This window comes from Lutra lutra, chromosome 5, assembly GCF_902655055.1.
Source record: "Lutra lutra chromosome 5, mLutLut1.2, whole genome shotgun sequence".
NCBI lineage: Eukaryota > Metazoa > Chordata > Mammalia > Carnivora > Mustelidae > Lutra > Lutra lutra.
This window is the reverse complement of record NC_062282.1, coordinates 76928255-76943587: the sequence shown is the minus strand read 5'-3', so window position 1 is coordinate 76943587 and position 15333 is coordinate 76928255. Positions and strand designations below refer to the sequence as shown.

At 40.3% G+C, this 15333-nt stretch overlaps 2 protein-coding genes across 6 annotated transcripts in view; one reads left to right on the top strand and one right to left on the bottom strand.

The window, feature by feature from the left end:
- PKD2L2 (polycystin 2 like 2, transient receptor potential cation channel) overlaps positions 1-14529 on the bottom strand; it is a 43883-nt gene extending 29354 nt beyond the window's left edge. For 3 of the 5 annotated variants that reach the window (XM_047729676.1, XM_047729675.1, XM_047729679.1), the window contains exons 1-5: positions 14375-14529; positions 13561-13662; positions 11833-11966; positions 9628-9884; positions 5789-6010 (exon numbers count right to left, since the gene is read on the bottom strand). In XM_047729676.1, coding sequence (XP_047585632.1) covers positions 5789-6010; positions 9628-9884; positions 11833-11966; positions 13561-13662; positions 14375-14405 — 746 coding nt within the window. In that variant the 5' untranslated portion in view covers positions 14406-14529. Of the gene's footprint in view, positions 1-5788; positions 6011-9627; positions 9885-11832; positions 11967-13560; positions 13663-14007 lie in introns of all 5 variants that reach the window. The other 2 variants (XM_047729678.1, XM_047729677.1) reach the window with 2 other exon arrangements.
- Positions 14530-14573: 44 nt separating this feature from the next.
- KLHL3 (kelch like family member 3) overlaps positions 14574-15333 on the top strand; it is a 302089-nt gene continuing 301329 nt past the window's right edge. The window contains exon 1 of the mRNA XM_047729680.1: positions 14574-14771. The gene's annotated coding sequence lies outside the window, so the exon portion shown is untranslated. The remainder of the gene's footprint in view (positions 14772-15333) is intronic.

Here is a 15333-nt window from a genome sequence, read left to right as displayed (position 1 = left end):
AGAATGAGATGATGTTCAAGAAATGCTATACTGGGGGCGCCTGGGTGGCTCAGTGGGTTGAGCCGCTGCCTTCGGCTCAGGTCATGATCTCAGAGTCCTGGGATCGAGCCCCGCATCGGGCTCTCTGCTCAGCAGGGAGCCTGCTTCCTCCTCTCTCTCTGCCTGCCTCTCTGCCTGCTTGTGATCTCTCTGTCAAATAAATAAATAAAAATCTTTAAAAAAAAAAAAAAGAAATGCTATACTGTTAGTTACTGTTGTTAACCAGTACTCTCCCCAGAATACATAATTCTTGAATGTTTCAGAGAAGGAAAATACACTCTCCCCCTTTAGAAAATACACTCTCCCTCTTTAGATTATCAGAGATACTTCTTCTAAATGTCAAAATTACATATTCTACTAAAACAAGTTTGTTTATTTTAGGGACAGGATGTTGGGCACAAGGATTTATATGCAAAGAGAAGTATAAAAATTAATTCCAACACTAAATAAAAAGATATTGATGTTGTTCACTGTATTTCTACTGCTCTCTACAACTTCATTTAATTAAGAATTGGCAGTAATTTAAGGAACCCAGTATCTCTATCATAATGTAAGTATTCCTACTTAGACCTATTAGCAAATATTATTGCTGCTGGAATAAGGTGCTGCCAAAATAAAACCAAAAACCAGTTAAACAGAAAACAGAACTGTTTGTTTTGCCTTGCATGTAGTAGGTGTGCAAAGTTGGGTAAGGGAGAGAAGTGAGAGAAACTCAATATTTTGATCTGAAGTATAGACTAGTAAAAAGGGAAAAAAGAACAGTATTCAGTTTAGTTTGCCAGATATGTTTACAAAAGGAAAGTGAATGGCTAAGGTCTTAAGTAATGTGCTCCCATACAACCACTGATTAGATTACCACCTGTTTAAAGTTTCAAAATCTGCTAGTTTCTTTTTTTTTTTAAGATTTTATTTATTTATTTGACAGAGAGAGATCACAAGTAGACAGAGAGGCAGGCAGAGAGAAGGAGGGAAGCAGGCTCCCCACTGAGCAGAGAGCCCAATGCGGGACTCGATCCCAGGACCCCGAGATCATGACCTGAGCCGAAGGCAGCGGCTCAACCCACTGAGCCACCCAGGTGCCCCAAAATCTGCTAGTTTCTAAAAGGTAACATTTTAAAAGGTAACACAGAATAAGTGTAAACCCCAGAGACAGGAAATCTAGACTTAGTCTAGTGTAACAAGGAGTTCCCTGTATGGTTTTAAGCCAGTTATCCCAGTGTTTCTCCTCCTGTTTAAGGCATAAAAATGATTTGTATTCTTCACTTTATCCTGATCAGGACTGTTGGAAAGAGTGATTAATGTTGGCAAAAAGCTCTGATTCCCTGAAAGAAGAGAAAAAAAAAAACTATAAAAGAAATGGTATAATGTCCATTGGCTACTTAAGACAATTGGTTTGTTTTATTCATTCTTCCCTATTTTAAAGACCATGGTTGCGTTTTCACTGTCACTGTTGCATGAGGGCAAAATCCCCTAATAAGAGTGGACACCAATTCTGTATTCCATTTAGAGTAGATATGTAAAACTCATGAGAGAAATTTAAGACTCACTGAGATTTTAGTGGATATTGCCGTTTGCTTGTCTAGTGGTCTTTATCCCATTCCTCCTTTCTTTTTTTTTTTTTTTTTTTAAGATTTTATTTGTTTATTTGACAGACAGAGATCACAAGTAGGCAGAGAGGCAGGCAGAGAGAGAGAGGAGAAAGCAGGCTCCCCGCCGAGCAGAGAGCCCGATGTGGGGCTCGATCCCAGGACCCCGGGATCATGACCCGAGCCGAAGGCAGAGGCTTTAACCCACTGAGCCACCCAGGCGCCCCCATTCCTCTTTTCTAACAGAACTCTGATTGCAACAGGCAACCACCCATTCCCTGATCACTCAGAGGAAGCTGATTCAATCCCCAGACAGATTCAATCATGGTAATCCTATTTCTTTGTCAGTGTTTGATTCTAGAACACAGGCCTGAAGTCAGTTAGCATGGTCCAGTTTAGGCAAATGCACTGAGGTCATCAAACTAATGGAAAGAATTTTTTTTCTTTAGAGGGTACTCTCCCCTGCCTGCTGATTCTTTCCATTTCTCTCCTCCTACCTTGTCTTCTTCCTTATAAGAGAATGTCTCTTACCATCATCCTGGGTCCAAATCAACCCACAGATGTTCTTCTCATCTAATGGCAGAAATGCCAGAGAGCAAGTTTTAACAGGCAAATTCATTTCAAACTTAGCTTTTATCTTATCTGCTCCCATTCCATTGACCAAAGCAAGTCACAAGGCTAAGCGCCAAGAGACATTGAGGAGTTAATCCTATTTATAATTGTACCAAAAACTATAGGATATCTAGGAATAAACCTAAACAAAGAGACAAAGGATCTGTACTCAGAAAACTATAGAACGCTCATGAGAGAAATTGAGGAAGACACAAAGAAATTGAAAAACATTCCATGCTCATGGACTGGAAGAACAAATATTGTTTGTTCAATAGATCAATGGAACAGAATAGAGAGCCCAGAAACGGACCCTCAACTCTATGGTCAACTAATCTTTGACAAAGCAGGAAAGAATTTCCCATGAGGAGCTCAGCTGCAGCAACTTCTCACTAGACACGTCTCCAAAGGGAAGGGAAACAAAGGCAAAATTAAACTATTGGGACTTCGTCAAGATAAAAAGCTTTTGCACAGCAAAGGAACAGTCAACAAAACCAAAAGATGACTGACAGAATGTGAGTAGATATTTGAAAACATCTTCTCAGATAAAGGGCTAGCCTCCAAGATCTATAGAGAACTTTTCAAACTCGGGACTCCTGGGTGTCTCAGTTGGTTAGGCAGCTGCCTTTGGCTCAGGTCATGATCCCAGGGTTCTGGGATCGAGTCCTGCATTGGGCTCTTTGCTCAGTGGGGAGTCTGCTTCTCTCTCTGCCTCTACCTGCTTGTGCTCTCTCTCTGACAAATAAATAAAATCTTAAAAAAAAAAAAGAACTAATCAAACTCAACACCCAAGGAACAAATAATCCAATCAAGAAATGGCAGAAGACAGGAACAGATATTTCTCCAAAGAAGACATCCAAATGGCCAAAGACACATGAAAAAGTGTTCAACATCACTCAGCATCAGGGAAATACAAATCAAAACCACAGTGAGATACCACCTCACACCAGTCAGAATGGCTAAAATTAACCAGTCAAGAAATGACAGGTGTTGTCGAGGGTGCAGGGAAAGGGGAACCCTCCTACACTGTTGGTGGGAATGGAAGCTGGTGCAGACACTATGGAAAACAGTATGGAGGTTCCTCAGAAAGTTGAAATTAGAGCTACCCTATGACCCACCAATTGCACTACTAGGGATTTACCCCAAAGATACAAATGTCATGATCCAAAGGGGCACACGCACCCCAATGTTTACAGCAGCAATGTCCACAATAACCAAACTATGGAAAAAGCCTACATGTCCATCAACAGATGAATGGATAAAGAAGATTTGATTGATACACACACACACACACACACATACACACACACACAGGAATACTACTCAGTCATCAAAAAGAATGAAATCTTGCCATTTGCAATGATGTGAATGGAACTAGAGGGTATTATGCTAAAAGGAATAAGTCAATCAGAGAAAGACAATTATATGATCTCACTTATATGTGAAATTTAAGAGGAGCATAGTGGAAGAGGGGGAAAATAAAACAAGACGAAATCAGAGAGGGAGACAAACTGTAAGAGATTCTTAACCATAAGAAACAAACTGAGAATTGCTGGAGGTAGAGCAGGTTGGGGGAATGGGCAACTAGGTGATGGACATTAAGGAGGGAATGTGATGTAATGAGCACTGGGTATTATATAAAACTGATGAATCACTTAACTCTACCTCTGAAATTAATAATACATTATATGTTAATTAATTGAATTTAAATGATAAAAAATTAAAACAACAACAAAAAATCCAAGGCTGAGCCTTGCATCAGGAGCTGGTTAAATGCACCCATCCCTGGGCGGCAGAGCATTGCAAGCTTACATGGCAGAGATGTGAAGAATTGGGGCCATTTTTGCAAATCACCATAGGCTGTAATCGTTTCTAGGATGCTAGCTACTGATATATATTGTTTGAAATTTAAATTGTTCATTCTTGGGGCGCCTGGGTGGCTCAGTGCATTAGGCTTCTGCCTTTGGCTCAGGTCATGATCTCAGGGTCCTGGGACCGAGCCCCTCATTGGGCTCTCTGCTCAGCGGGGAGCCTGCTTCCTCCTCTCTCTCTGCCTGCCTCTCTGCCTACTTGTGATCGCTCTGTCAAACAAATAAAATCTTTAAAAAAAATTGTTCATTCTTGAGACAAAAATTAATACCTTAATAAGCTTATACTGCAAGGAAATCAGATTTTAAATGATCTGATTTAAAGGTAGAAATCAAGACTAAAAGTGAGATCTGCACAGCTGTAGAATAAGATTATATATTCTTAATATAAAACATATTGTATGTTGGGGCACCTGGGTGGCTCAGTGGGTTAAAGCCTCTGCCTTCGGCTCGGGTCATGACCCCAGACTCCTGGGATTGAGCCCCGCATAGGGCTCTCTGCTCACCAGGGAGCCTGTTTCCCCGCTCTCTCTGCCTGCCTCTCTGCCTACTTGTAATCTCTCTCTCTCTCTGTTAAATAAATAAATAAATAAAATGTTGAAAAAAAACATATTCTTGAATATATTCCAAAACAATGAAACAATGAATATGATGTTGCTTTACCATCTCATTCATTATTGGCATAGCTACATTATATTTATTTTGAGATGTATGATTTTTTTTCAAAGATATTATTTATTTATTTGATAGGCAGAGATCTCAAGTAGACAGAGAAAGAGAGGAGAAAGCAGGCTCCCCGCTAAGCAGAGAGCCTGATGCGGGGCTGGATCCCAGGACCCTGAGATCATAACCTGAGCTGAAGGCAGAGGCCTTAACCCACTGAGCCACCCAGGCGCCCTTGCATGATTTTTTTTTTTTTAAAGACTTATTTGATAGAGAACAAGAATGAGAGAGAGCACAAGCAGGGGGAGGGGCAGGCAGCAGAGAAGCTCCCAAGTAGCAGGGAGCCTGATGTAGGGCTTGATCCCAGGGCCCTGGGATCATGACCTAAGCTGAAGGCAGATGCTTAACCGACTGAGCCATCCAGGCGACCCTATGGGGTTTGTTTGTTTGTTTTTAAGTAGGCTCAGGACCAGCATGGAGCCCAACGTGGGGCTTAAACTCACAATTGTGAGATCAAGGTCTGAGATGAGATCAGGAGTCAGAAGCTTACCTGAGTGAGCCACCCAGGCACCCCTGAGGTTTATGATTTTTTTTTTTTAAGATTTTATTTATTTATTTATTTGACAGACAGAGATCACAAGCAGGCAGAGAGGCAGGCAGAGAGAGAGGAGGAAGCAGGCTCCCTGCTGAGCAGAGAGCCCGATGCGGGGCTCGATCCCAGGACCCTGAGATCATGACCTGAGCCGAAGGCAGCGGCTTAACCCACTGAGCCACCCAGGCGCCCCGAGGTTTATGATTTTAATCTCAGTACAAACACACATGAACTGGAAACCCTAATGAGGGCTCTGGATGCCATGTATGTATGTAGGTATGTATGTTTTTCAAGTAGGCTCCATGCCCAGTGAAGGGCTCAAATCCATGACCCCGAGACCAAGAGTCCCATGCTCTACTGAGTGAACCAGCCAAGTGCCCCTCTGAAGGCTTAAATTCAAGAGACTAATAAAGAGGTTTTGAGTCACTTACCTGATAATGCAAAACAGGTTTACATTAGCATTGTATAATGAAAAATCAATAAAAATAACTCTAGTCCCTCTTGTGATCCAGCTGTTCAGTTGAAGGTCAATGAACTTGTTTTTCGTTTCAGATTTTGATTTTGATAAAGTGAAAATAAATCCCCCATTTCGGTAAACACCAACAAATCCCCAGTGCCAAGGGGAGGTACTATCAGGAGGAGTGTACTTCCATCTGTTAGGTATAAAAAGAATAATGGAGACACAAGAAAGCCTGACTGAGATGTATTCTAAGAATTTAAGCTAACATTTAAAAAAACAGGCAGTATTAAGTTCAAAAGTTTTATAGTAATTTTGGAGCAAGATAATGAGTTAAGGATTAAGAGGATTATTTAGTACGTTTTCATTTTTTAGTGTTCAGTATGGGCAACACACTGGACCAGATGCTATGAGAAAAGGGTTTTTTTTTTTTTTTTTTAAAGATTTTATTTATTTTCTTTACCTGTCACAGAGAGAAAGCGTGAGCAGGGGTAAGGGGAGGGGCAGAGGGAGAAGCAGGCACCCTGCTGAGCAAGGAGCCTGATGTGGAACTAGATCCCAGGATCCTGGGACCATGACCTGAGTAGAAGGCAGATGTTTAACCCACAGAGTCACCCAGGCGTACCAGAAAAGGTTTTTAAAAAAACCATCTGTTGCCTCAGGGAACTTACAATCTAGAAAACCATGACTGAGTTTTTTAAATACATGTTTCTGTTGTCTTATGAAATCTTTCTTTTTGTAGGACAAAAATATCCAGGGATGTTATTCATAAATATCTGTCTCCATACATTAAAGGAGGGGCTTCATTGTCTGTCTTCTACATGTCACATATAAGACCTTTCTTACAATGTCTATATAGTTAAATTGATATATTTTTTAAAGATTTTATCTATTTATTTGACAGAGAATGAGAGGGGGGGGGCAGGATCCCCACTGAGCAGGGAGCCTGATGTGGGACTCAGTCCCAGGATCACCGGATCGTGACCCGAGTTGAAGGCAGGCACTTAACTGACTGAGCCACTCAGGGGCACCAATAGGTATCTTATTTTAACAAAAGTTTATAACTACTTTTTTTTTTTTTAAGATTTTATTTATTTAGCAGACAGAGATCACAAGTAGGCAGAGAGGCTGGCAGAGGGGGTGGGGAAGCAGGCTCCCTGCTGAGCAGAGAGCCCCATTGGGGGCTCGATCCCAGGACCCTGAGATCACGACCTGAGCTGAAGGCAGAGGCTTAACCCACTGAGTCACCCAGGTGCCCCTACTTTCTACTTTTTTTTCGAGAGAGAGAGGGAGAGAGAGAGAGAGTTAGTTTACAAACACATGTAAGTTTGGGGGAAGGGAGAGGGAGAGGAAATCCTAAGCAAGCTCCATGCTCTGCGTGGAGCGGGAATGTGGGGACAGATCCCACGACTCTGAAATCATGACCTGAGCTGGTATCAAGAGTCCTGTGCTCAACCAACTAAGCCACCCCAAAACCCCCATCCTTTCTACTTTTAATTATGGGATATCAAAAAATAAAGCTTTGACTCCTCATTTCAGTCCCCGTTCAGCCTCCCCAAACAGATTTGAATGATTATCCAAAGGTGCATTGCTTAAAATTGTTTTTCTACTGATAATACTATGTTTGTTTTTAGGAGGGGTAAAAAGTGATACCACTAAGAAAAAATATTCAGATTTAATGAAAATTCCATTGTTTTATTTATGAGTGTTTTCCACATGGTTCTTAAATTGAAATGAGAACATTCGTTACACCAATCCTCTCGTACTTCCAATTTTTTAATGATGTTTTTAATTAGAGAATGTTACATTTTAGATAGACAAACAAGCACAGATTGATTCTTATTTTGGTTGTTAGGGAATAACAAGTATTATAATTCCAAGTATGTAGTGTTTTTTTTTTTTAAGATTTTATTTATTTATTTGACAGAGAGATCAGAAGTAGGCAGAGAGGCAGGCAGAGAGATGGGGGGAAGCAGGCTCCCCTCCGAGCAGAGAGCCCGATTCGGGGCTCGATCCCAGGACCCTGAGATCATGACCCGAGCCGAAGGCAGAGGCTCAACCCACCGAGCCACCCAGGCGCCCCGTAGTGTTTATTTATTTATTTAAAAAAAAATTTTTTTTTTAAAGATTTATTTCTTTGACACAGAGAGAGACAGATCACAAGTAGGCAGAGAGGCAGGCAAAGAGGGAGAAGCAGGCCCCCCGCTGAGCAGAGAGCCCGCTGTGGGGCTCGATCCCAGGACCCCGAGATCATGACCTGAGCTGAAGGCAGAGGCTTAAACCACTGAGCCACCCAGGCGCCCCCTAAATTTTTTTTTTTAAAGATTTTATTTATGTATTTGATAGACAGAGATCACAAGTAGGCAGAGAGGCAGGCAGAGAGAGAGAGGAGGAAGCAGGCTCCCTGCTGAGCAGAGAGCTTGATGCTTGATCCCAGGACCCTGAGATCATGACCTGAGCCAAAGGCAGAGGCTTTAACCCACTGAGCCACCCAGGCACCCCTGTAGTGTTTATTTTGATATTTAAATTACTTTTAGTTGTTATGAGAATTTACAATAATAGAATACCTAACAGATTAGTTTTTGGATTCCAAAAAAAAAAAATTTGCACATTTAAGATGTGCAATTGAATAACTGATTTATTTTGTAATTTTTCATTGAAAGAGATAGTATACAGTACAGTAATACCTAAGAGAATGTCACCAAACTTATGAGTTCATTAGATTTCTAAGAATTAAATAGGCACTTTGCTACCCTAAATTATAACCAAAAACTTACACAAAGAAAAAACAAATCAACAAAAACTGTAAACTAGTGATTAGTCCTGGTGCTACAGGAGAGGTTGTTAAAGAAAAGAAATGTAATCATTGTTCATATTTATAATATAAACACTAATGATTAACAAAAATTATGATCTAACTACAGGCTAAGAGAAATGGGAAGTGTGTGTGTGTGTTTGTGTGTGTGTGTGTAGAGGGAGGGGCACACGATAGACCCCTTTCATGATGGAGACAAAAGATACAAAAGATACAAAAAAACCCCTGTAAAATCAAGTAACAGCAGTAGAAGCACTTTATTTAGGAATAGAAAGTACACCAGAAGAAACAACTAAAAAAGCTCACGCAGGCTGCTTCTGAGAATTGTATTTGTATCATTTAATTAATATTAAATTAAAAAAATTCATTCTCTGCCGCCTATGATTTTCACAGGACTGTAAAAGCAATTGATACCAGGAGCTTCTGGCTTTGGGTATCCTGTTTTCAGTATAGACATGAGTGTACGCCAGCATTAGCCTGAGCCAGTTTGGAGAACACTGCTATACTATCTTTGGTAGGCATCATCAGATGTGGTGCCTCTGTGGAGCATAATGGCTCCTTTTCTGTATTGGCAGTTACAGAAGGTATCACTGAAGTCAGAGTGAGAAAGGAGGAAAGTGGCAGAGCACACCTAGCACACTCTCTAGGGGTCCCAACAAGTTTTGGGATATGTTTGAGAGAGGCTGGTCTGAGACAGAAAATCTGATTTGAGTACTGTAAAAGCAAAAATGGATGCTTTACCTTATGTTCATAATGACTTAGCACTTCATATACTCCAGTAAGGAAAAAAGAATACTCTTCATATCCTTTGGTAAACAAAATAACAGGTTCACTCTTACTTTTCTAAACACTGCTCCTTCCTTTGCTACTATTATTGAAAGTCTCCTTACTTGCCAGACCAACTGTTGGTATTTGGAAAATATACATATTTTCCTAATTTTTTAAAGATACAATGGTAAGATGCTAGGAAAAGTTACATGTAATTTTATGTTACTTACTCAGTTTCCACTTGAAGGCCAAAATCAGCCAGGTCTTCATTTTTAGAAGTGTATCTGTCATAACATTCATCCATCAAAGACTGAAGGGATGAATAGACCTTGCATGTGTTGTTGCGGACTTTTAGTTGACGGACTCTGGGGACTCCCAAGAGTATGTTCTCATAGTAGATGCGACTGCTGTTCTTTAAATCATACAACGTCTTGTTAGTGTACCATGCGTCCCAGTACAGACCTTCCAAAAGGGGTCCTTCCATAAACTTCATATAGAAAGATAAATGTTATGGGAAAAATATTTTCGTGTCAGTTGTGTAACAGAATCTACTTCATAATGTTACCTTAAAAACATAAAAATCAGTGATTTTGACGAGTATGAAAATTACTGACCAAGCCACAATATTAAAGGATATGAAGATGATTGATATTTACTGAGCCTTATGTACTACACACTGCTCTAGCACTTTACAAATATTAATTCATTTAATTCCACAACCCTTCTTCTCCCTTTCTTATATGAAGGGTGTATTGAAAACTGTCCCCTAATACGTGAGTATATAAACCCATAGCCACATACTCATGTTTGTTATAGCTGCAACTCATCACTTGCCCTCAAAATTGTCTCCCCCACCAGCTCCAGTGGTGGTGACTGCTACTTTTTCCTGGCTCTGCCATTCTAAGAGATCCCAAACCCAGGGTTCAGTTTTTCCTTTCCTGCCTTTGTCTTCTTTGCCATTGGCCATGTATACTTCAAGGCAGTACAATAAAAGAGCAGGGTGAACTCCACTTCTAGTCTCAGGGAAAATCTCCTTTTTCTTTTATATTTCACCTGGCCTATACCAATGACCTCTAATCATCTGCTCTCATCTCAAACTTCCCCTCTCTCTCAGGAAGTGACTCTGCCTCCTTCTTAAGTTTCAGGTTCCTAGCATGGCATTCATGATCTGACCTCTGTTCAACTCAGAGTTTGGCCTTTTCCACCTCATCTTCTATATTCCTAATGCCAAGTACAACTCCAGATGTAGAATTACTTATAGCATATATTGTTTCTCCATCCTAGAATGCCCTCTTGTTACTCATCCTTTAAAATGCAAGTGAATTCACGTCACCTCTGGAAAACCTTCCTTATATGTCCCAATGTCTGTGACTTGGGATACCTGAAACTTCTGTTCTCTTAATTGTTCTCTCCTAATAATGTGAGCGTCTTGTTAAGTTAAATGTAATGGAAAAAAAAAAAAACCTGTTCCAAAGCTGAAGGAATACTCTCACATAATTAAAAACACTATGAAGTTATATTTTGCATATGTACTCTTTTTTACTTTTTTACTTGATTACATACTGCACCATTACTCTAATACATACAGTACAAGACTGTATACCAAAATTATATACTTATTTCACTTTATGGGCCATTTAAGGATTTTTTTTTTTTTTTTAGTAATCTTTACACCCAAAGTAGGACTCAAACCCATAACCTTGAAATCAAGAGTTGCATGGTCTTCCAACTGAGCTAGCAAGGCGCCCCCATTTAAGGATTTTTAAATAATTTTCACTATACACAATTAGTTTGACATGGATCCTAACTCCACATAAGTAGCAAGTCTACTATTTTCCAAATGCAACGATAATGTTTCAAAAAAAGTACACTTTTGGGGGTGACTGAGTGGCTCAGTGGGTTAAAGCCTCTGCCTTCAGCTCAGGTCATGATCTCAGGTCCGGGGATCAAGCCCCGCGTTGGGCTCTCTGCTTGGTGGGGAGCCTGCTTCTTCCCCCACGCCCCTGCCTGCTTCTCTGCCTACTTGTGATCTCTGTCAAATAAATAAAAAAAAACTTGAAAAAAAAGAGTACACTTTTGGGGCTCAGTTGGTTAACTGGCACGATCTCAGGGTCCTGGGATCAAGGCCCGAATCAGGCTCCCTGCTCATTGGGAAGTCTGCCTCTCCCTCTGCCTCTTCCTCATGCTTACTCTCTCTGTCTCAAATAAATAAAATCTTTTTTAAAAAGTGTAATTTTTTTTTAAGTTTTAAGAACTCTATTACACTGAAAGCATAGGATCTCAATATATACTTACTGATTCAAAAAGTTTAAAGAAATGATATCCATTTTCACTCATTCCTTCATCAAATATGTCTCCAGTGTCTATTATGTGTGCCATGAGTTTGTTTATGCAATACTATAAGCTACTTCATTCTCTGTCGCATGATACCTTACCTTCCAAAAATCAGTTATGCTGCGAATAGACTTAAAGTTGGTTCTTTCATCACCAGGCGCAGAAGTGTCCAAAAATAGAGATGACATAACTTTGTTTAAGTAATACATATGTGGGTTTACCATCCCAAAAGTCACTAAGGAGAAGAATTTTTGTTTAAAAATTTATTTTTAAAAACTCAGTTTATCAGGATTAAAAATTAGTTAAATTTTATTCCCAATTTTGTTTTGAAAATTCAAATTTTTCTTGACTAATTATAAAATTAAAAAAAAGAAAATAGAAATATACAAAATAAGAAGTTTCCATAATTCCACTGCTAGAATTAGGCTTAACACATATTCTTCAGATTTTTCTATATGCCTACACATTTATAAAGAAAACAAGTTTATTTTTAAAAAGACAAGACCACATTATGCATACTATTCTGCAAGCTTTTCCTCTATTTTGCGAGTAGACAATATAATATAGTGAATAAAGCTTTGGATTTTGAATTCAAACAAATAACAGTTAGAGTCCCATTATAGGCATAACATCTCCTACCTCATAGTTTTGAGAAGTGAGAAAATACATGTGGAACATTTAAATCCATGTTTTCGCACGTGGTAAGAATTTTAAAAAACATTAACTGGTATTTTTTCTCTTTCTAGGGTGGGTAGATAGGTTTTAGAGCACAGTCTTTCTTTAATATGACTAAATATGTTTTTTTTTTTTAATCTAGAAGACTTTTAGTTTTTACCAATTATCTATCTTCAACATTATTCTATGGCACATGAGCCTATGCCATGCTTTAATATTCCATATTATTTCACCGTATATACTAAAATGCTAAACAAACCTGTTTTTTTTTTTTTACAAATCCTCTGTTGAAGATTTAAGTTGCTTTCAATTTTTCCTAATTATAAAAAGGTTTGTTGTCTGTGAATAATGAATATGATCTTTTTGTATTTTTCTATTCCCTGAATGTTCTGTAATAAGCATTTCAAAACCATTCTAAGATGTCTTAATTTAGAAGATCTAGAGTTGTCTTTTTAATCAAGCTCTGACTCAAACTCACTCCTATGATACCAAATAGTTAACTGATATGTAATTGCCAGTATGCAGGCCATATCAACATGAGAGAAGTCTGGCCAATGAGCTTACACCTACTGTTTGTTGGGCATTCTAATGATGAAATGCTCTTTGATAAAGATTTAGTCAATGCTTTTGACCCACAGATAGGAGAAATGCAGATTGAGAGGTTTTCCCAGTCTCCTTAAAAATTTGCATTGATACAAACGTTCTGTGACTCTGCACCAGCATATTTTATTATAAACTCTATAGGTTTATAATAAAGGTCAGGGAAAGAAACAGACACCAAGACTAACTTCTTTGGCCTCATTTGTAGTATTACCTATGAAACTGAACTAATGCATCCATGCGGCTCTAACAGAAATCACATCAGAATTGCCAACTCAAGGGCATAATTATATTTAAGATTGAACTGAAAACTCAAAAGTCACAATTCTATCAACGTTGACTATGGAAGCTTTTCATTACACCTGTGACCTAAAGCTTTGCCCTTTAAGAGGTGGAAACAGTGTCAATCTAAATGAATTTAAGTAAGTCTAAAATGTGTTACTTTTTTTAGAAGTCTTAGTCTGAGAGCCTATGCTTTATAAAGTACATGTTTTATTTTTCACCTCCACATAAACTTCTTAGTTCAGTGTCTTCACCTACATCTGTATACTTACATATACATAGGTTTATTAAAAAAATAAAGTAGAGTGCCAATTCCTGAAGTGTGGTTCTAATTTCTACTTCCTTACTGTAATGCAGGTTAGGTTTCGGAGTCCCTGTGAGACACAAAACAAATTGTTTCCTTACATTATTATGCAATTTATAATGTATATAAATAACGATGATGGGAAAACACAGCCACTTGTAGCGGATACACTGTGTGAAGGAAAGCTCCAATGGCTACTGGTTATTTTTTTATTCTCACTTTTGTGAAGGAGGAATAATTACTCACACTTCGCATGAGAGGTGAGCGGGCAGTCATTTTATGACTGAGCACTAATGAATTTTATGTACTACACGGACGTTCTCTCAGAAGTCCTGTCTGAAGTGAAAAAAAAAATACACACACACAGGAAAAAGAAAAAAAAAATCCCTCATCTGTCCCTAACCGTATTCTCTACCTTCTATATTGCTTCTTGGGAAGGCTGGCTTCTGCTGGAGGGGGGAAAAGACTCGACCTGGGGTTCTTCTACGGAGGTAATACTCCCTAGATCAAAGACGGACTTCGCCGAATGGCCTAGTGACGGTATTTGCGCATCGGGTAACAATCCCCGGCTCCAGCCTCGGGCAAGGGGCGGGTGCCATATCGCCTCAAGGCTTCAGTTTTCCCATCTGTGAAACGGGACCCCTGTTCATCCATTCTCAAGGGGAGGCTGGAAGCTAAACGTGCTGTCTTTCATGAATAGATACGGGGCTACATAGTTCCTTCCACCGTACTTGTCACTGCCAAATCGGCCCTGCCTACAACTCTCTAGGATTACCCCTCACCGCCTCGGTGCCACCGCGACGCCTCAGCCATGGCCGACCTGGACAACGACGCCCGTTCGACCTCCTCGGGCGGCCGCGCTTGCGCGTAACTTTGCGACCCGCGCCACCTAGATCCTGCGCCTGCGCAAACGCTCACGGTCCTGCACCAGCGCAATCCCTGCTACAAGTGGCCAGCGCGCATGCGGACCGCAGACGCTCAGGCAAGTCGGCGGCTGAGGCGGGGCTGGAAACTGCGGCGTCTTTTTTCTGGCGGAGGGCCGGCATCTCCGGCGACCCTGGTTTGGGGTTTGGGGTTGGTCGTAAAATTCGTAGTGATTAATTCTAACGGGCTACTGTGTCTTGAACACCTTTTACATTTATTGGCTTGTTTAGTCTTCACATCCCCCCTTCCTGAAAGGTAGGTGTTTTATCCTCATTTTAGGTCTGGAGACGCCGAGGCGCTGAGAGGGTCAATAATTTACCGTAGTGCACAGGTGGTCGGGGCAGGTCGGCTGGACGCCAGAGCCCGAGTTCCTAACCAAGCGCCCACTCTGCCGCTGTTGCTTGCAGACATGGGTTCTCGTTAACCGAGAGCTGCTGCTAGAAATAGCTTCCACCCCTCTTGCCACCCAATCTGGCTAAAGAAAACGATAAAGTAGAATGAAAAAAAAAAAAAAAAATCCAGCTGTGAAGTGATTATGTGGAAGAGTAGGCCAAACAGGAGACCTGGGGAGCCCAGATTCACATCTGGCCCTGAAGCTTTGCAAAGATGGGAAGGTTTGTAAACCAAAGACCTTTGGCTGTAAATTAAGGCATCCAGAACCCTGCCAGGATATGAGACCGGAGAGAGTCTCGTGTTGGAAAAAAGGAAAATGAAACGGAATGTAATAGAAAGGCCCCGGGGCAGCCGGCAAAGAAAACCATCAAGCTGTTGGGGAAGGAAAAAATAAAGCCTCTTTTGTTATTTCCCTGAAAGAGAT